This window comes from Petaurus breviceps, unplaced genomic scaffold, assembly GCF_028583685.1.
Source record: "Petaurus breviceps papuanus isolate PSGF00001 unplaced genomic scaffold, PetGlider_PUasm1.0 37, whole genome shotgun sequence".
NCBI lineage: Eukaryota > Metazoa > Chordata > Mammalia > Diprotodontia > Petauridae > Petaurus > Petaurus breviceps.
In genome coordinates this window covers 104,045,854-104,068,318 of record NW_027186296.1, presented here as the reverse complement: position 1 = coordinate 104,068,318, position 22,465 = coordinate 104,045,854, and the positions used below count along the sequence as shown (strand labels likewise).

The following is a 22,465-nucleotide window of genomic DNA, read 5'->3' as shown; positions in this document are numbered from 1 at the left end:
TCTCTCTCTCTCTCTCTCTCTCTCTCTCTCTCTCTCTCTCTCTCTCTCTCTCTCTCTCTCTCTCTCTCCTTCTCTCTGTCTCGTGTGTGTATGCTCACATGCACTCTGCCTTGTTGTTTTAAATTTCTTTGCTTTGGCTATTTATTTTCTAGTATGCATTCAGGACATTCACCAGTCTGTCTCATGGCCTATCTTTTGTTGACACTGATTGTGTGGGTATGGCCTTCAGTATTATTTATTGTCCCAGATTAATTTTTAAGCAGGTTAACCTCTGATACCAGGAAAGGTTGATGAAACTACTGTCCATTCAGTTAGATCATGGACAAGTTGAGTTTCTAAAAGTGCTAACTCATTATCTCTTTAGTCCTTTACACTAACCTTTGTATCATTTTATTCATCATTCTCCCTGGCATGGTTCCTCCACTTTCCATGAGTATTCTCTATAAAGATGAGTTCTGTAAATGTCTGTTTACTAATTTGCATGTGTGAGTCCTATATTGATTTCTCACTTGATTTTTCACAAAAACCCTGGGAGGCATTAGTAGTGTCAGGTATTATTCTGATGAGAAATTTAAGGTTTGACAAGCTAATGACTTGTCCAAGGTCACACTTCAGCTAAATAAGTAAGGGGAAGAACAGTGGACTTGGAGTTTGGGGATCTGGGGACTCGAATTTGGGTCCTACCCCTGCTACCTACTAGCTTTATAACTGTGGGCCATTTTCTTCACTTTTATGAATTTGCCTTTCCTTCTATCTATCAGGTGGCTTGAGTAGATGATCTCTTTTTTTTTTTTTTTTTTAAGCAATCGGGGTTAAGTAACTTGCTCAAGGTTACATGGCCAGTTATTTCTGGGTGTGGTGCTGAGTGTCTGAGCCCGGGATTCGATCTCCAGGTCGTCCCAACACTGGAGCTGGTGCTCTTACTCGCTGAGCCACCTGGCCGCCCCTTAGATGATCTCTTAAATGCCCTTCAAGGCCAAGGTCTAACATTTCAAGTATCTGAGGTAACAGCAGGTTTTTGACTGGGTAAAACAAAACAAAACGACTTCCTTTAGGGGAGTATTTTCCCAATATTCCTTGTCAAAGATCTTACAAGGCCTTTCCTCTCCCCACAGGTAGAGATGTTTTGTGTTGGCTCTTTCTGGAGGCCTTTTTGAAACAATTGGCTCTGTTCACAAGGGGGACATTTTCACAGAATCATAGAATTCATAAAACTTTTGCACTGGCTCCATGGGTCCTCAGAGCTCATCTAGTCTGACCACCCACACTTCACCGCTGTGAGACCCTAGCCCAGGACTCAATTTGTGTGACAACTAGAAAGGAGTGAAACTGGATGACCCAGGTCATCTGCCTCCAACAACCCCTATATTCTCTCCACCTATCTCCCTGCTTTTGTATAAAGTTGCGCTTAATGTCCTGTTGGGGGGGGTGGGGAGGCTTTTGGTGGACCAAGAGGTCAGCAGTTTTTCCCCTCCTGCTTTTTGTCTGAAATGAGTACTACTTTTTAGAAGCCTACATTTTGGAAAGTTAAACTATAATCAACTCAAGAGACAGGAAGATATGGGTTCAAATCCTGCCCCAGATACTTAGTATACCCAGAACCTCTTTGTAACTCAATTTCCTCATTGGTAAAATGAGGATTTTATTTTTTTTTTTTATGAAGATTCAAGGACCTCCGAGATCCCTTCTGATAAATCTGTGAGTTTGTGTTTATGGTTAGAGCAGCATGATATAGACAGAACTCCCTTTTAAAATACTATGTGATAGTCTAAAAACATGAATTTAATCATATTTGATCTGACTTTGCTGTTGATACTTTCTTGTCTTTCTTTCCCTCTTATTTCCTTTCTGAACCTCAGATAATCAGGACTTCCTTTCAGGCAAGTGAGAAACAATTTTCTAGCTCAGCACCACCAAGTTTAATAGTAGTAGGTTTGTGCCTTCAATATGTAGGCTAATACCCAAGCTCCCAACACCTCAACTTCCAATTATCACCTTGTTCCATCAGATTTCCCATGAGAGGCAGTGTGGTCTACTGGAAAGAACGTTTGGTTTAGGATCAGGAGGCCTGGATTCAAATCCTGCCTCTAGCCTTGACTAGTTGTACAACTATGAGCAAACTCCTCAGTGTCTCCAAGTCTCAATGTCTTCATCTATAAAATGGGGGTAATGATATATATACTACATGTCTCTCAGGGTTGTTATGAGAGAAGTGACTGTGTGATACAGTGGAAAGATTCCTGAATGTGGGATCAAAGGATCTTTGTTCAAACCCTGACTCAACCACCTTGGGCACTCACTTTAAACCTCTCTAGAACTCAGTTTCTTCATGTTTAAAAGGAGGAGGTTAGACTAGATCATTTCTAAGGTCCCTTCTAGTTCTGAATCCATTATAGCTCCAAATAGAGCAAAGCTCTATCCAAATGTGAGTAGGAGTTGTTAATAATAAAAATAGTAATTTTGCATTTGTTTCCAAGGCAGAGCAATAAATGTAGAGTTTTGTGTTGCTGCCTGGTCACTGTTCTGACTTCCCCCATTAAAAGCCCCTTTTTTTGGCCACATGCTAATGAATAGTTTCTTTAAAATAAGATGAGCATGTGTCTTATAGTGTATGTATATGATACGCTTGTCTGTGGATGAGAATTACAGACTCTTAAGTCAGAGGTCCCCTTTCTCACAAAATGCAAGCCTTCCACATGCAGCAGCATTCCTGGCCCAGCATGATCCGGCCTCTGCTTAGGACCCACAGACTCAGCTCAGGTCCCAGGGCAGACCCCTGCTGGCCTGGCACTGCCCGCTTTAAGGGCTCATTGTGCAGAAAGTGTCATGTAAACTGCAAAGTGCTATAGTCAAATATGCCATTGGGATTATTATTATTACCTGCAATGATAGTGAACATGAGAGAAGAAAAGAAGAAAAGACCCACACTCCCTGAGGAACTATTCTGCATCATTCAACTGTATCTGTTATTAGAGAACTCGAGTTAAGAGAATCTTTTCTTTTATTGAACTAAAAAAAAATCTGCCTTCTTTCAACTTCTGCCTTTCTAGATTCTTTTTTTTCTTCCTCTAAATGTCTTTGGAACTCCCTGTTAAGAGTGGTAGCTGGACTCCTTTAATCCTGGGTAGCTGTGCAAATAGATCTAAGGGCCACACTTGAGCCTCTCTGGTCTCCTTTTATGCCCTAATCATCCCTTTCTCCTTGATTTCTTGTTCTCTTTCAGATCGCTGATCTGCAGCTCCACAAGCTGGATGAATTGGACTGTTTGATACAAGGGCTGCTCTATGTTGATTCCATCGGCTTCAATGGCAAACCCGAGTGTTACTATTTTGAAAAACCCACAGATCCTGAACAGTGTCAAAAAAAGCCTTACTGCCTTGATAATCCATACCCCATGTTGCTGGTTAACATGGGCTCAGGTGTTAGCATCCTAGCAGTATATTCCAAGGACAACTATAAAAGAGTTACAGGGACCAGGTAAATAGATCTTCCTTAAGGAGAACCTTCTGCTGCTTCAGTATAACAATCTTCCTTCCCTAGGTTTTTAAAGACATTGGAGGGCCTCACTGCTACTTATTACAGATATGATCTTGGGCAAGTTATTTCCTGTCTCTCTGGTCCTCAACTTCCTCATCTGTAAAATGAGTGATTGAACCATCTGGTCTCTTTAAGATTCCTTTTCTCTCTAAATTCTGATTCTGTTTACAGTATGATGATAATGGCATTCAGTAATATTCAGGCTGGGTTCCTGATGCATTGATTTTTACATAAGATTATTCTATTTAATCCAAGCAACATTAATTACCTACTAGCTGTGTTTAGTGTACTGTGTTTAATTAAGGGATATAGAAAATTTAGATAAATCCTGACTTCATAGAGCTTGTAGTCTACTGCAGAAATAAAACATCCCATATAGATTACTTTAGTGCATAGGATTATAAAATAACTACATTAGCTAAAAGCCAATTACTATTAGAACTCTGAGGGAGAGGGTCATTCATGATGATACTGGGGTGACTTCACAGAGCATTTGAGTCAGATTTTAAAGACTGGTGCAAATTAAATGTATGTATTTTGACTGGGGGCCAGGGTGGGGTGGTCAGAGAAACCATTCTAGGACTAGGGAGTATTGGCCTTTGCCAAGCTATTAGGGCAAGAGAACTCAGGTCCTGTTCAGTGGGTAGAGGGGTTTGCTTAGAATATATTCTGAGATTTGCTGCAATGCATGATGTCAATCTTCACACCATAACTCTTTAGAACTGTTGGGAAGGAGTTATGAAGACCCAAATGAACTTTGCAGCTTAATAAAAAATTTGTGAGCATATTGAATTATTTCAGAACTTGGTTTTCTATTAAAGGTGCAGTAAGAAAACAGATGTTTTCTCTGAGGGATCAGATTCATCTATTCATCACTAATGAATAGAGTTAGTGAAGATGGTCCCCAAGTTAAAAGTGAATTGTAGATTGAAGTTAAGAAACTTGAAAATTATTTATCTTTCCCTCTATCCCCTTCTGTCTCTACCCATCCTTCCTCTAGCCATACCTGTCTAAAAACTTAGTCAATCTCCAGATTCTTCAGGGCCTGTTGATTCCTTTAAAAGATAGTGAGAAAGATTGTTGTATTGCTACAGTTTGTCAACTTTATACCATACTCTCTTTGAATGGTGTGTTTTTAATTTTATTTGAGTAGACAATATTTTAGGAGGTTATTTCCTTCAAAATGGTTTTTTTTTTAAAGGTTTGTATTTTCTTAAATGGGATTTTAAAAAATGTTTGGGGCCCAACAATTTTTTTCTGGCAAAATGTCTTTCAATTTATTATAGAAGTCAATTGGAAAACTGAATTCACTTAGATAAATGAACTTTACAAGCACACTTTGCCAAAATGCATCTAATCTTAAGTGAGGGCTTACCTTTTTGAGAAAATCTTTTTAAGAGAGAGAAAACCTTTCTGAGGAAAATTTAGACTCTCAGACAGGGATAATACTGGTGGGTTTTTTTTTTTAATCATTAATTCTTTCCCACTAGCATTTGTCTGTGGTAGCTATGGGAGAGTCAAAGAAAAAAAAAACATGAAATCAGCTCCTGTTCTTGAGGAGCTTACATTCTGCTAGGTGGAAAGAATATGTATATTGGTGAGTAAATATAAAAGAAACACCAAGCAAATGCAAAATAATTTGGGGATGGGGATGTGTCAGAGGAGGGAAAAGGAAGATGGTTTTACCATGGAGATCAAGAGAGGAATGTGTAAAAACAGCACTTGAGCTGGGGTTCTGAATGGAGCTAGAAATTTTAAGAGTTGGAATGAGCATGAAAAATCAAGGTGAGATGGAGAATTCCTTCTCTTTCCCTTGTGAGCTTAAGTTTCTCAGGGTCCCTCTTAAAGAAAGACTTAAAAAAAAAATACCTAGCAAAAATTTTGGTAATGAGCACTTGTCTGTCTTTCTGAAGAACAGCTTATCTAAGTTCCACAGGAGTCTATCACCAGAAAGTTGACTACCAGGGGCTATTTTTAGGTTGAAAACGCCTCACAAAAGACCATCAGTGAAAGCTTAGAGAGCTTGCCATTTGCCATGAGAATTTTCAGTGATATGTTTTGGTTCTGACTATTACTGAGAAACTAATATATTTCTAATCACATCCTAAATATGTGCCCAGTTAATCAGATCTTGAAAGTGTTATTATTTATATGTAATATCCTCCACTTACTGTATAGGCAAGGAACCTTTTGTTTCTAGTGTGTTCGTGTATTGTTTTTTTCTGTACCTCCCCCCCCCCCATTTCCCAGCTTTGTAAATACCTGCTTAATTTAGATTCCTTTGTTTGAAACCACTTACCTCTTCAACTGTATATATATTATCTAATAATGAATGGCCTTCCTTCTAAGGCAATCAGTTTGCCAAGACCATGCTATCTTATAAGTGCCATTATTATATTTGTTGTCACTATCTAGCTTTGGGTTTACAAATAGATGTCTATGATGGTATTTCTCCACTGCTGTGCCCACAGTTTAGATTGTTACCACTAGCTAAAGGGTGATACCTGGCTTATGGCCATGGAGTCCAAATGGGCAATCTTTCCGTAGGTAGTGGGTTACTGAGGAACACAGATTATGTGATTCTTGTCCAATAGGATTAAAAAAAACAAACCATAACTTTTTATTAATATAACTTTTAAAAATATAAACTGCTGCTACTTAAACACTAGCTAATATTAAAAGATAGATTTAAAGAAATGCAAATGGCATAATAGGTAAAATGTAGTACCCTTCTCACCAACTTTTTTTTTTTTTTGTATTTTTGGAGGGGAGAAGGCAGGGTAATTGGGGTTGTGACTTGCCCAATCACCAACTTTTAGCTACTAGGGATCACTACTTAATCCTCCTCTTTTTTCCTCCTAATCCAAGGTGGAAAACGTTTTGTTAGTCTTCAAAGCCCTTTGCGCCATATGCATTGCTCCTGTTTTTGGTACTTTGGGGTTTCAGAACAGCATGTTGTAAGAAGCCCTCACAAGTCTCTCCTATTTATATAGACCTTTGACTGTCTACTTCAAATTCCTCCCCACAAAGGATTGTTTTTGCCTTTCAAGCTCCTGCCTCACCACGTCTGCATTCTGTTTTCTTTCTTTCAAGCAAAAGGAATCGTGACACTGTGCAGATATCTGCACCATGTGATGACCTTGGCCCTTTCAGGGGCTTCTCTAGTTGTTAGCTTTACTCTTCACTTAATCTGGCTCCTCTTCTCTCAGGTAATGCCCATGCAGCTGACTTCCGTAGTATCAGACCCCTAGCTTCTTTTCCTTTTGTTCCCAAAACGTTTTTTAAAGGAGCCATTACCTCTTTTCCAGGACAATTTAAATGTACTTAAACAGATGATGAGACAAATTTTAAATGGAGACATTCAAGTGGTTTCTCTCTCTCTCTCTGTGTATCAAACACACATTTGTCTGAGGGGTCAGAGAATATGTCCAGCTCAGATAAGAAGTCAGACATCCTTGCCATTTTATGCTGTTGGGGGATTGCAGAATGTTAATCATCTTTTCTCAGATGCAATTGGCCAGGATCTCAGATGAGTGGCTTCCTTTCAGAAATCTCAGTTAAGAAATAAACCTAGGTAAATGGGATTGTGTCCCTGAGAGGAATGAGATCAGAGGAAAGAAGGAAGAATTCTCCAGGCAGGAGAAGCCGAAGTCGATAGTTGGAGAGTTGAAGACTCCATTTATGGTTTCCATATTTAATGCATGCAAAATTTATTTCTAGCTGCACATCAACTACATGTACTTTTTATGTTTATTATATGACTCTAGTTATCTCCCACACACAAACCACCCAGAGAGGAAAGTTACCTTCAGCAACTGAGGCTGTCCAGTTAATGGACTAGCCCAAGGTCTCACAACTGTAACTCATGGAAACCTTGTTGATATGGCTTTCATCCCAAGGCCAAGGGCATGACATTTTCCTAAGGTGTTTGTTTTTAATCCTAGCCAACTCTGCTCCCACTTCCTGGTCCAGCCTTAACCCGGAGCTGCTCCAAGCCCTAGTCCATTTGATGTGAACTCTCCATTGTTTTTCTCCTCCTGCCTCATTGCTGTGCTAATGTTCTGAATGTACCTCTTTGGGTACCTCGGTGGGCACTTTTTAAAACGAGTCTTAAAAAAATAAACCTTATTGTTCCTTTAGTCTTGGAGGTGGAACATTCCTAGGCCTGTGCTGTTTGCTGACTGGTTGTGAGACCTTTGAAGAAGCTCTGGAAATGGCAGCTAAAGGAGACAGCACCAATGTTGATAAGCTGGTGAAGGATATTTATGGAGGAGACTATGAACGATTTGGCCTTCAAGGATCTGCTGTAGCATCAAGGTAGAGACTAAGTAGAGAGTGGTGTCGTGGAGAGAGTGCACTGGATTTGGAGTCAGAGGTCTTGGGTTTGAATCCCAACTCTGCTACTGTGTGACCTTGAGCAAGTCACCTAAGCTCTTTGGGCCTCAGTTTCCTCATCTGTAAAATGAGACGGTTGGACGAGATGATCTCTAAGGCCCCTTCCAGCTCCAAAGCCTATGGTACTCTTGTCCTAGGCAGGTACAGTAACAATTGAAAACATGGCTTCCAATGCCCCGAATGTTTTCTGAGGTGGCCATGCCCTTGCTAATACAGACTAGTGTAGTACATATTGTAGAAGAGCTCGGAGCTGATTTTGACATCTTAGCAAGCACAGAAAAATTCATGCTGTTGAAACGTGTTCTAAATAGGGCAACTTTGGAGTGTTTTAACAATTACCACCATTTCCCCTTGTTAAGTACTTGTTTGGGGGCATTTTTACCACCACCACCACCACCACCACCACCACTACCACCACCACCACCCCCTTCCTCATCAGTGGTCCGTTTCAAAAAGAAAAGAGAAAAGAAAAGAAAAAAGAAGCCAATCATTAATATAAAAATATTTTCTGAGTACAAAATTAGGGCTTGTAAGTCACAGGCAAAGTTGTCCAGACAAAAGCTATGGAAGAGTTTTGCCACAGTCACGTGGCTAAAATGTGGTCCTTGTTTTGGGATGATTTGAACCCCTTTGCTAATATTTCCAACATAGCTTTGGCAACATGATGAGTAAAGAAAAACGAGATGCCATCAGCAAAGAGGACCTAGCCAGAGCGACTTTGGTCACCATTACAAATAACATCGGTTCCATTGCTCGGATGTGTGCCCAGAATGAGGTAAGGTTACACACTCACCATCTGCCTATACAATGCATGCTCATTTCTTCCTGCATTTTGGCCTTTTCTGTTCAGTAGCTTTTTTTAAATCTTTGTTAATGTTTCAGTAAAATCCCCTCCTTGTTCACTCTGTACACATCTCATAAAATGTGGACTCCCAAAGGAGACCAGGTACTATAATCGGAAAAAGGCCAGTATTCTTTAAGGAAGAAAAAGAGAAAAAAACATACTTTCAATTAGTCTACTGAAATAGAAATGTCCTTTTTGAGGAGGAAAAATAATATTTTTTCCAGTTAGAAAAAGCCTAGGACAGGAGGTTGGAGAATCTTGCCTTCTGCCCCTCCCTGGCTTTCTGACTTTTCAACTCGATGGATGGGCCTCAGCCATCTCATATTTAAGTGTGGTTGGACTACATGATCATGGGAGGCAGTGCAGTAGACTAGAAAGAGTATCATTGGCTTTGGAGTCAGTTTCTGGGTTCAAATTCCACCTGATCTTGAGTAAATCACAGCCTACCTAGGCCTCAGGCTTCTGAGGCTCCTTCTAAATCCATGACCTTATGACCTGGGTCTATTATCTTGTGATTTCTCAGGCCATTTCCAGTTCTAGCAGTTGGTGGTTATAGGGTCTTTTAGCAATGGTAGTAACAACAACAACAGTATCCATCTTTAGAGTACTTTAAGGATTACAAAGCACTGGGTATACACAGCCTCATTTGATCATCTAAAGACCCTTGAACTATGTAGCTGGAAGCATCATTCTTATCAATAAGATCCTAAGGAGGCTCAAAGACCTTCACTGACTCAATCGAGGCTTCATAGCCAAGAAGTCGCAGAGCTAAGGCTCGAACCCAGTTCTCCTGAGTCCAAAGCCCTTGCTCTTTCCACTATACCATAACCCTCTTTGACCCTGCATGTTCCCCAATTCCAGGTCAGTTCATTTGGGAATGGCAGCATTGTAAGTTTCAAATCCAATCTAAAGCCCTTATAAGCCATCATCATTCATCACATGCCTAATGAAGTGGGATATGCAATTCTTTGCACATTTTCTTTTGTTTGTTTCCTTGTATCTTCATGCAAAGAGTTATTGGTAGAATGAGACTCTGAAGCAGTTCAACCCAGTTTCACTGCCAGAAACTCAATGGGAATCCTTGCTTCATCTTCATCCTTTCTTCTTTCTGCTTTCGGCTTCTCTACAGTGTTGCCTTGTGGCGTGGAGTTCAAGCAGCATTGTACAGGGCTATCAAAGCACAGAGAGCTACAGCGGAGGCCAGCAGGACCCCCCATCCCATCCCCTCCCCACCCCCAGTTACAGGAAATTGTAAATTTGCTTTGATGCCTCATTTGAACATTTGTAAAGATAACCTTTTGACAAATAGTTACTTTCTGAAATGCAAAGTGTCTGACTTAACTTGATGAGGGAGAAGAGAGTGTGGAGAGGAGGAGAGTTGGAGTATATGATTTTCTAAGGTTCTTCCAAGCTCTGATTTCTGATCCTTGAGTAGGAGAGATGATAGAGGGAGTGAAGTTAGCTGTTTACCAAGGCATGCAATTGCTCTCAAAACTGATCATAACTTGGCTTATTATTAGAAAAGCAAGAAGGGATAGGGGGAAAACCATATTGAACTTAGAAAACTTGGATTCAGGTCCTGGCTCTGTGCAACTTCAAGCAAGTCCCTTAATTGCTTTGTACTTCAGTTTCCTCAACTGTAGAACAAAGGGGTTGGACCAGATGGCCTCTTGAAAGCTTTTGTAGAGCTAACAACATATTATGCAAGTCACATCACCCCAAAACATGTCTGTAATACAGCTGAGGTCTAATATGAGATCAACTTGTGAAGGTGTTAGTCCCATCTCCAAATTCCAGGTTTCCAATGGTCTTCCACTGTATTTTATTTCACATAGGAAAGTGTATTTGTGAGCCTTGACAATCTGTATATAGGTATGAATTTGAAAATCAGGTTGAAATCTAGTCTTTAGCCTGGGAGCTGTTTTAACAGAAAATTAAATGAACACATTCCAGAGATGTGCCTTTTCAAAGTCTGTCCTCCTGCCTTCAGAACACCCTGTGCTAGAAGGCTTTGGTGTTTTTTTTGTTTGTTTTGTTTTGTTTTCAAACATTGTCTTCCAAATTATCTCCACCTCGTGCCCCCAACTGCCAAATATGTCCTCAGACTAATATGTATACAGTGGACCATGTTCATGATCTCCCAACGGTCAATTGACAGATAACACCTGTCCCTTCTCCCCAGAGCATTATCTTCCCTTTCCCCTCATTTCTATCTTCTTAAAGTGTTCCTTGCTATTTATGGCCTGGTTGGGTTAGTATCTTGATTTGTTTTCTCTTTTGAGAAAATACTATGGCAGCACTGCAGTGGGATGTCCATGGAAGGCTTAACCATACTTAACATGTCTGGAATGATCCTACAGCCATGGGGAGGATTGTAAGACTTAGTGGAAATGGTTTTACTGTCTCAGAGCTGACGGTATCCCAGGCCGGAGAAATACAAGAAGAGGACTCTATTAGAGGATCATGGTTCGGATTCCATGGCCATGGGTTTTTGCCAGCTTATGGGAGTATTCTCTCCCTGTCCTACCCCCAAGTGTTTCAGAGTAGGATTTTCCTATGAGCTCCATAGAATAAGTTCCCCAGACACTTTTCTAGAGAGGGAAGGGTTGTGGTTTGTTTTTTAAAATTTTTTTGCTTATTTTTTCAATCTTTAATTTTACATTCTTATTGAGAAGTTTTGTCCCTTTAGAAGTCTGGCTTCCACGACAGGCTGCTTCATTTACTGTCAGCTTTTAATGTCTTCTTTTCCTGGGCTCTCCACCAATCCTGTCCCAAGATTGTCGAGATTGATACTTTGCCTCAGGGCAAGGAGAAGCTTCATTCTCTGGCAGCATTGTGTTGGGAAGGAGGGAAAGGAAAAACCCTTCCTCTGAATTTAGTTGGTCTCTTCCCAGGCCTCGTCTTCCTTTTTAATATTCACTGCCACGTCCTTCTCTGTTGAAGGCAGTTTGCCTATTCCCACATGGCCTTTCTCTTTCAAAATCCTGTGGATCATGGTGGTTGCTGCTCTATTCTAAGAAGTAAGACTCTTTGAAACCCAGGGTCAGAATGGGATTGCGCCTAGAAATCAGATCCTCAGGGTTTTTACATGGTTAGAAATTCAAGCCATTGGAAATGGAAATGGAGGTTCTCACTAGGTTCTACTCACTCTTGATATACTGGACAGGGAAAGTAATGCTGGTTTCCAAGGCTGGACTCCCCTTCTCTGAAGTGTTTCCATAGTAACAGAGCTATTATTTGGAGGGAAAACTCTGTCAGCAGGTCCAGTTGGTTGGTGATGGCTGAGTTGGAGTCCAAGCAACCTGGGAGGTCTGGGGACTGGGAAAAGCAGTTAGCTTGTTTCTGTTTCCAAGTGTGTGGGATTTAGACATGTATAGCATAGTAATACAAGTAGGGATAGTGTAGTAATACAAATGTGAATAGGTAAGCCATAGAGTAGAATAACAGTTAGGAGGAATGGACTTGAAAACAGGGAAACCTGGTTTCCAATCTTATCTCTGAAATTTACTAGCTGTGTGATCTTGAACTGTTCATTTAACCTCTGAGCTTCAGTTACCTCATCTATAAAATGGGGATAAAAATACTTGTAGTACTCATTATACAGAGTGGTTGTGAGAAACATAGGATCATCATTCAGTGGCCATCTTAGTCCAACCCATTCTTTGACTTAGGAAACTAAGACCTAGGGAGGAAAAGGGAATTGACCCAAGTCCAATGGGCAGTAAGCATTAGAGGATTTGAATCTAGCTTATTTGACTGTAGATCACGTGCCTTTCCCACTACAACATAGAGGTCATGCTTGTAAAACAATACCATCCAGGCTGTTACAGAAGTCTTAGTGCAATTTAAACCTATTAAAGCCCAAATTGCATTAAGTCTTTTGGGATACGCTGCATAAATTATGGTCTTTATTTCAAGTGTAAGTTTATTCTCCAAGGATGATGATCTTTAATTGCTGGTCTAGTCATAGGATCATACGTTGAAAGCTGAAAGAGACCTGAGAGGCCAATTAATCCAACCTTTATGTTAAAGAGAAGTTTCTGAAGTCCAGAATGTTTAACTTACTTGCCGGTCATATAGGTAAAGTGGTAGAACTGGGATTTGTAGCCAAGGCCTTCGATGTAACTTCTAGCACACCTTTCAACACACCATGTTGCCTTCTCAGGATTTAAAACTTTGGAAAAGCATGTTTGTTTCCAGTTATTTCTAAATAAAACTTGTAAGTACAATAGCCTACTTCCTGGGTTACACACATCCTGTGCTTGGAACGAATGCCACCTTAGGCCTTCTGTATCCTTGAACCATCTGAGTTGAACAGGTGTTTTTTTTTTCATTGTTTCTTGGTTTGAGAGTCATGCTGTGGCCCCTTCATTGCATTTCTAGAGGCTCAGGATGAAATGAAACTGTAGCTTATGTTGGCAAGTGTCATTTTCAGGCTAAACCCCTAACTCCTTCCTCTCCCCCAACCTTCCAATTCAGAGTGCTGCCATGCAGGTAAGGTTTACCTTGAGAACCTAATTTGCTTTTCTCTTTACCATCCCCTTGGATGTCTTCTGTAGACCAGAGATTTGGCCAACCTTCAGGACTTGCATCCCAAGCAACATTTGGTTTGTGAAAGTGGTTCCAATTATTGTTCATTTGTGCCCATTTTTAATTACCCATGGATGTTTCTAGAAACTTTAGGTTAGCTTGCTTCTACTGTCCCTTTGTGCTTTGGGGCTCCCTTCACCCACTATTGGTTACTCTGTACTCAGGGAATATGGAACACTTCAGATTCAACAAACATTGATTACCTTCTGTGTACAAGGCATTCTCACTAGGAACTCAAAGATAGAAAAATGACACAGTCTTGGCCATTAAGGAGCCTACAGTCTGATAATGGAGATATAATAAGGCTACACATGAGTATATTACAAAGGTAAAACATGATTGGGAGGCAAAAGTGAATCAGGTAAATTGCTATTTGAAATTTGATGAGGAAGACATTGTTTTCATCTGGGAGACTTGGGGTAAACTTTATAGAAGGGAGGGGCTTCTGAGAGGCTATGTAAGATAGCAGCTAGAATGCTGGTCTTAGAACTAGGAAGAGACCTGCCTTTGACACTACCTGGGTGATCATAGCAAACCCATTCACCTCTTTGAGTCTCAGTTTCCTCATCTGTAAAATGGGAGCAAAAATACCTTCATGCCTATTTCACAGGATTATTTGAAGATCAGTGGGGTTAATGTGTATAAAGAGCCTTGTGAAGCTGAAAGGTCTGTAGGAATGCCACCTGTTATTATTGATTACTGTTGATGTTGTCTCAGCAGGGTGGGAAGGGATCTATGTCCTAAGCATGTTTGAGGAAAGGCACATAGCCAAGAGTTGATGGCAGCCTTTTGATAATGTGAACAGGAGCAAGCAGTGCTGTAGTTCTCGTTGGACCGTCAGTGGGGGCCTAGATTTCATGCTGCCTCCATCTTCAGATTGCCATGAAACTACTCTCTCGGAGGTGGGGCAGATATCACCTTCTTTTCTGCCCACGTACCTTCCAGGACTCCCATGTGATATATTGGGTAACTCTTGGCATTAAGCCAGAGAATGCTGAGAAACTGACATTTGAAATAAAAATTGTAGGGGAAATGTGTTCTACTTATTGTTTCCATAGCTCTCTAATGTTAAAAATCTTTTTTTCCTGGCAGAATATTGACAGAGTGGTGTTTGTTGGGAATTTCCTTAGAATCAATATGGTCTCTATGAAGTTGCTAGCATATGCCATGGATTTTTGGTCCAAAGGACAGCTAAAAGCTCTGTTCTTGGAACATGAGGTAGGTATGACATGTATGGAATCATTTGCCTAAAATAAACTCCCACATTTATATAGGGATGAAGGAACAGAGATTAGATTTGTAATTTAATGGATATAAGGAATTTCCACATGAGGAAGTTCCCTCTTCCAATACAGATTATCACCCTTTCTGCAACCTGTAGTCTGCAATCTTAAGGAGTTATCTAGAGCAGTGGTGTCAAAGTCAAATAGAAATGGGGACCACTGGACCATACATGAGGATCCCTGTTGCCTGTATATTGACTTAGAATACCACGTGTTAAGGTTATCTCTGTTCTATTGTATTTGTATTGATTTTGCTAAATATTTCCCAATTACATTTTAATCTGTTTTAGGCTCCAAGGGGATAAGTAACTTGACCAAGATCAAATAACTGGATCTTCTGGGCTCTCAGGCGAGCTTTCTACTAGCCCACAGCTTCCTCTCACATGTCTGGGGCTTTGTAATTTAAAAAGTGATTTCATTCCAATAGCCTTATGGAGTGCCACTGGCTTAAGTGTGATCATGGGAAAGCCAGGAGTCAGAGAAATTAAATGACTTACCTGTGGTTAAATATACCTGGGAAGCATCAGAGTCAGGTTATAGACTTTGATCTTGTCATCTCTCTCTGTCTCTCTTTCTGTCTGTTTCTACCACACCATACTTCCTTCTCCAAATAATGAATACTTTATAGATCTGTCGTTTTCTTTGTTAATTGATGGATTTGTCTCCTTAGTCTGACAATCTAAAAGATAGAGGAAGATGATAGATTATATTTGGCATTCATCTCAAGAGAAACTGAAGACTTTTTTTTTTCCTCTGGAATTTATTTTGTATGAATGTCAGAATGAGTAGCTATTGTGAGGCTTTTTGCTCTATCCACATGAGCATAGAGGCAAACTCAATCACGTATGGAGACAACTAGGTGACACAGTGGAAAGAATGCTGGCTCTGGAGTCAGGAGGACCTGATTTCAAGTCATTTTATCCTGTTTACCTTAGCTCCTCATCTTAAAATAAGCTGGAGAAGGAAATGACAAGCCACTCCAGTATCTTTGCCAAGAAAACCCCAAATAGGGTCATGAAGAGTCAGATATGACTGAAAAAACAGTTAAATAACAGCAACAAATCATGTGTGGAATGATTAACTTTTTTTTTTTAAAGAATAAAGAGACAGATAAATCACATTTGATTTTTTTAAAGTACATGAAAGCTTGTGATCGAGTTCATTAGGACTTCTGTCGTTCTCTTCTGTAGGGGGAATTACCTCAGCTAGTACCAATCACAACTCATCCATGATGCCCATTGGTGAAAATGAATGCTGGAAATAAGACAGTACTTTTTTTCTTACTTGGAAGTGGTCTGAGGTCACATATACAGAATTTAGTGATGTAAAGGACCCAGTCCAGTTACCTCATTTTACAGAAGGGCAAACTGAGGCACAGAGAGGCTTGGCATTAGAAGACCTTCACTATCTGGCCCCAGCCTCCTTTCCAGGCTCATTTCATAGCATTCCCCTTCATATCATAATTGTTTCAAAGAAACCGGCTTACTTGCTAGTCTCTAAACTTGGTCTTCCATCTTCTGCCTTCATCTCTTTGCACAGGTTGTCCTTCTGTGCTAAGCCTTAGAAATACAAAGAAAGGTAAAATCAGTCCCTGCCCTCGAAGGAGCTTATATGCTCAATAATGACATTTTTATGGAATCTTAAGTTTTGCTGGACCTCTGCCTTTGCTTTCACTCTTTGCTGTTGTCCTCAGGCATCATGGTCCTTTACAATACTACAGTGGCTGATGAGGCATCATTCTCATCATGCCTGCGCTGGAGTCTCATGGCCTCTTGGCTGCTGGGGGAGGAGGGCACCAGGCCATTTCTGGGTGGAGAGAGGGAAGCAGGTCTCTTCTCATCAATGGATTTCCATGACTGTTGATGTTTCTTGTCCTTGGAGTCAGAAGATTTGGGTTCAAATGACTGCTTTGCTACCCTGTGGCTATGGAAATGCTATTTCACTTCTGTCTTGGTTATCAAATGAGGTACCCTTCCAGCTATAAATCCTATGACTGTGACTATAATCGACCAAGAGAGGAGACCTTGGGAACTTGTCACACCGAATCATAGTCTCGGGGTTGGAAGAAATTTCAGAGTCATACTGTCATCTAAACAAGTGTCTCATATATAGAACTAACCCATCAGGTCATCAAACCTGAAGAGATTCAGTGTTGGGGAATTCAGTGTTGCCTTCCAAGGTAGCTCACTGTAATTTTAGATCACTCTGGATTTTTGCAGTGTTTTTCTTTACGTCAAACTTACAATGGCTCTCTGCACCTTTCATCCATTACTCCTTGTCCTACCCTCTGGGACCTTCAGAACAGGTGTGATTTCTCTTCCACATGACAGTCCTCCAAATATTTGAAGACCAATGTCATGTACTCTTTGGGACCTCTTCTCTCCAGGCTAAACATCCCCAACCATTTCTCATGTGGCATGAATTCAAGGCCCTTCACCTTCCTCACTGACCTTCTCTGGTTATTCCAGCTTATCTGTATCCTTCCTAAAGAGCCACCAGGAACTGAACATATTATTCTGGATGTGATCTGACCAGGGACAAGATACTATCATTTCCCTAGTCCCAGTGACTGCCTCTCTTTGATGTAGCCTAAAATTGCATTCGTTATATACTCATTGAACTTGTGGACCACTGAAATTCCTAGGTCTTCTTGAGATTAATTGCTGTCAAAGTACACACCTCCTATGTCATATGCATGAAGCTGATTTTAAAAATTCATAGAATTAGATCAAAAGCTGGAAGGCACATGTCAGAGGCCATAAGGTACAATTTCCTAATGTTACAGATGAGGAAACTGAGGGTCAGAGAGATAAAGGACTTGCCCAAGATCAATATAGCAAGTATCTGAGGCAGGATTGGCATTTAGGTCTTCTAAGATCTAAGCCCAACATTGTCCACAGTGCTGCCTAGGTGCCATTGGAATAAAAGACTTAAGTGCAAAGCTTTTTAAAATTTTATATTAAATTTCATTGCTATAGAACAGTTTAGCATCCTAGCCTATTGAGATCTGTAGGAATCCTGATTCTGCCATCTAATATGCTGTCTATCCCCAGCGACTTTGTGTCATCTGCGAGTTTGATAAGCAATGCCATCCATGGCATTGAAAGGGTCAAGGGAACAAGCATTTCTTTATTTTTTTTTTGTTGAATATTGTACCCATTGGTCCTTAAATTTATTTGGGGCAAAATGTAACACTCTTTTGCCTGGGAACAAGAATTTATTAAGCACTTACTCTGTGCCAAGCACCATTCTAAGCACTTTACAATGATCTCATTTAATCCTCACAATAACCCTTGGATGTAGGTGCTGTTGTTATCCCTACTTTACAATTGAGGAAACTGAGGCAAACGGAAGTTAAGTGATTTGTCCGGGGTCACACGACTAATAAGCATCTGAGGCTGGATTTGAACTCAGGTCTTTCTGAGTCCACTATGCCATCAGTTGCCTGAACCAGGCCATGGTGGGTCCTTGATCACTGCTTCTGAGCTGAAGGAAGAGATGGATTGAAAGGGAAGGAGAAGACATATTGCCTGAATAACAAAGAGCAAAAGACAAAGCACCACTGGAAGGGTTGAAGAAGTTATCCTGGGAGAATGAAATATGCCTTTAAAAACAGCAACAACAGTGGAAGAAGAAAAAGAAAGGCTTTGAGGGAAAATCAAGAGAGATTTAAAAAGATGTGGGGAAATCCTGACCTGCCTGGGAAGATTAGAAGATGAAAGAATGTGATACAGAGGAGAAAACGGTCACAGGAGACGTGGAGTTAAGAAACAACTCTGAGAGGAAGAAATTAAGGCTATCTGTAGTCATGAAAAATGCTCTAAACCACTATTGATTAGAGAAATGCAAATCTAAAGGATTCTTAGGTGCCATATAATACCTATCAGACTGGCTGAACATGACCAAACAGGAAAATGATAAATGCTGGAGATGTGGGAAAATTGGAACACTAATGCATTGTTGGTGTAGTTTTGAACTGATCCAACCATTCTGGAGAGCAATTTGGAACTATGCCCAAAGGGCCCTTTGACCCAGCAGTACCACTTCTAGGGCTGTATCCCAAAGAGATCATAAAAATGAGAAAAGGACTTACATGTACAAAAATATTTGTAGTGGCTCTTTTTGTGGTAGCCAAGAGCTGGAAATTGAGAGGATGCCCGTTAACTGGGGAATAGCTGAACAAATTGTGGTATATGAATGGAATGGAATACTATTGTGCTATAAGAAATGATGAGCAGGTGAACTTCAGAAAATCTGGAAAGACTTACATGAACTGATGCTGAGTGAAGTGAATAGAACCAGGAGAACATTGTACACAGTAATGGCAACATTGTGCTATGACTGACTTTGATAGACTTAGCTCTTCTCAGCAATGCAAGGATCTAAAACAACTCCAAAAGACTCATGATGGAAAATGCCATCCACATCCAGAGAAAAAACTATGGGGTCTGAATGTTGCTCAAAGCATATTATTTGCTCTCTTTTCTTAATTTGTTTTGCTTTGTTCTTTCTCTTTTTTCCTGTCATTCATTCCAAATTTTCTATACAACATGACCAATGTGTAAATATGTTTAATAAGAATGTATATGTAGAGCCTATATGAGATTGCATGTAGTCTTGGGAAGGAGGGAGGGAAGGAGGTGAAGAAAATTTAAATCTTATGGAAGTGGATGTTGAAAACTAAAAATAAATAAATAAAAAAAGAAACAACTCTGAGACTCTTGTTGAACAGAAGAGAGCTTCACACTTTGAAGAGCCCCTTACTTAAAAACCCACAATGGCTCCCTCTTGCCTTTGGGGTAAAATTCAAATCTGTCAGCCTGGCTTTTACAGCCCCCCATAGTCTGGCTCCTATAGACTTTCGCAGATTTCTTCTTATGACTCTGCTTCACACATTTCTACATTTTGATCAAGCAGAATACTTCTGTATCCCTAGTTCCTCTCCCCTGACATATCCCTCCTCCCCAACCTCAAAAACTTGGAATTCATTCCCTCCTAACTCTTATCTTTCTTCTAGACTCAACCTAAGTATTGCCTCCTTCTTGAAGCCTTGCTTGATCTCTCCTAGTTGACGTGTTAAATTACCTCGTATTTATTTGTAAGCTCTTTGAAGGCAATGACTGTTATATTTTTTTTATTCCTATCTGCCTATTTCCAGTGCCTGTTTATTATGTGCTTTTATAGGTGGTATCTTATATATGTGCTGTCTCCACTAAGCTCCCTGAAGGCAGGGATCATCTCATTTTTGTCTGTCTCCCTGAGCAGTTACGTTAGTTCCCAGAACATATTAACTGCTTAACAATTGATTGATTGATTAATTGCATGTAGTAAGCACTTAATGATGTTCAAATGGAATTAGATTTTAACTTGTCACCATCCCAAACAGAGATTTGACATTCCAAAATTTTTTTGAGTCATTGGCTATTTTAACATTTTTCTAAATAGTTTCTTATTGTATGTTTTCTCTTGTTTTGAAGGGCTACTTTGGTGCTGTTGGGGCTCTACTGGAATTGTTTAAGATGACTGATGATCAGTAAAGATGTCACCTGGACAAAAGATGGGAAAGATGCCCCTGCTGAGGTTGCTGCTGGAGAAAGTGAAAGTCAGGATCAGGATGGGAACGAAGCCATTTGGCAGTCGTACCTGCTGGATTTGTAAATAATCTGAAATCCTTCTAGCTGATCTTTTACTCTTGGGGTTTTGAGCATAGAATTCAAAATTCACATGGGGAATACAAGAGGTTTTTTTTCTTCCTGTATACTGCATTTTTTTTTAAAGGACAAAATGTGCAACGTGGCCAAATGTCCCAGTTTTATGCATTCGTTTTAAAAAGCTGAAAAATGTTTCAGAAGGACCTGAAATGTAATAGCTGTGTTTTTCTTCTGGGGTTTACTGATCAGTGTGGTAATTTTAACTTCATTTAGTAATCACTCTAGGAGATTTTTATCTTGACTTATATTTTTCATGACGTTTCATGATTTGCTGTTGGTTTCAAATGAAACTACAAAGCTAGCATGTTTTACTGTGAACGCTTTTTTCCCCTTTTCAGTTTGTTGGGTTTTTTTTTTTTTGTCTCATATTTCTGTCTGTGAGTGAATGTCCCATAGAAGGAGAGCTGTCTCCCAAAGCTCAATTTCTGTCCTCTTCCTCCACAATGAGAGATTTTTTTCTGTAAACATACATTCACATTATCCAAGGAGCTGACCATTCTACTGGCTTAGCAGTGAGAGCTAAGGCTTTATGAAAGTACCCATGCAGTGAAAACTCCAAACATCGTAGAGTCACAGGCCTAGAAGAAACCTTAGACCATAGAATGTCAGAACTGGAAGGGACCTAAGTGTAGCCTCCCTCATTTTACAGGGAAGGAAACAGAGATCCAGAGAGGAAAGTGAATTGTATAGTTTCACATAGCTAGTGATAGAAGTGTGATGATAATACAGTGGTATATACAACAATCATTAAATGCCTACTAGGTGCAGAGTACTTTTCTAGGCTCTGGGAAGGATAAACTTTAGATAAGATAGGGTTGGTCTAGAATGTGGACAACTGCGTCATCTCATTCCCAGACCAAGGTTTATTCTCTTCCGCATTATATTAACAGACTGTGGCAATAAGTAAGGTTAGATGAACATTTTTGCCTTGTCCCCTATAAATCTGCAGTATTAAGTGGGAATACACAAAAAGTCTTGGATTCTATCCAGGGTGGGAATTCTCATTTGCTGGTGCAGATGACAGCCAAGCCATGATTTAATTAAGTCCTAAGGAGTTGTCTCAGGCACACGGAAGCCACAGCTGGTAAGTGTCCAAGTTAGATTTGAACCCAAGTCTTTCTTATTTCAAGCTCAAAACACTCTAGCCACTAGGTCATTCAGCCTCTTGGTTTATTTTATATCAGCAACTCAATACTAAATGAAACCTTTTATGAAGATAACTTTCTAACCTCACAAAGTAAATGATATTAAATCTTTATATATTATGTTTGATATTTGAAGGGAGTTCTTCAATAGAATTCTGACCTTATCAAAATTCTGTTGCAAATTGGAGTGTCAGGGAAAGAAACAAATTATGGCATGAGATGATAACCAGTCAGCAAACTATGTCTTTTTTGTACATGTGTCCCAGAGTGCTGTAATGAGATCTTATGAGTAGAAATTTTAAAATGTTTTTACTTTTAATATTTGAGAAAGATAATATTTCTAAAAAGCAAATTTATTTTATTGATTTTTTTTTGTAAAAATTAATTTTTAGTTCAAATAGATGTCCTGACAATTACTGACTTTGATTTTATTTCCTCCCCTTTTGCCTTTGTCTTGAATGACCCTGGACAAAATACTAGAAAGAACTGATCTTTTTGCTTTGGCTTGTTAAAGAGGGGGAGTTAGGAAGGACAGTCTGGATCAAAAGAGAGATTGATTGGCTTCCCTCTTTGTCTTTTGGATACAGTCGTTAATTTTTACATCTTCAGGTTGTGAAGAAGTGGATACTAATTGAAGTGTTGACTTGTCTGGTTGAAATAAAGCCCATTCCTGTTGTGATGTGTCCTGTGTATATGTGGCTTTCATTTCTGCAATTCCTTGTCTTGATTAGATATTATTTGGGTAATATTAATTTTTATTGAATTTGAAAAAAACATTATCATGTTTTTCCCACCAAGCATTTTATAATCTGAGCCTTTTGTTTTAGTCTCTTGGAGACATGTGATAGATACTCTTCTCAACACAAAATGTATCATTTTATGGAATTCTTTTTCTTTTCCAACTTCATCAGCTTTCAATAACTTCTGAAATGGAGGGCTTTTTTTTTTTACATTGCAAAT

At 39.8% G+C, this 22,465-nt stretch overlaps 1 protein-coding gene across 3 annotated transcripts in view; it reads left to right on the top strand.

The window, feature by feature from the left end:
- Positions 1–22,184, top strand: part of PANK1 (pantothenate kinase 1) — a 70,529-nt gene extending 48,345 nt beyond the window's left edge. For 2 of the 3 annotated variants that reach the window (XM_069099189.1, XM_069099191.1), the window contains exons 3-7: positions 3,224–3,477; positions 7,678–7,854; positions 8,584–8,707; positions 14,459–14,584; positions 20,127–22,184. In XM_069099189.1, coding sequence (XP_068955290.1) covers positions 3,224–3,477; positions 7,678–7,854; positions 8,584–8,707; positions 14,459–14,584; positions 20,127–20,186 — 741 coding nt within the window. In that variant the 3' untranslated portion in view covers positions 20,187–22,184. The remainder of the gene's footprint in view (positions 1–3,223; positions 3,478–7,677; positions 7,855–8,583; positions 8,708–14,458; positions 14,585–20,126) is intronic. The other variant, XM_069099190.1, reaches the window with a different exon arrangement.
- The last annotated feature ends 281 nt before the right edge of the window (positions 22,185–22,465 follow it).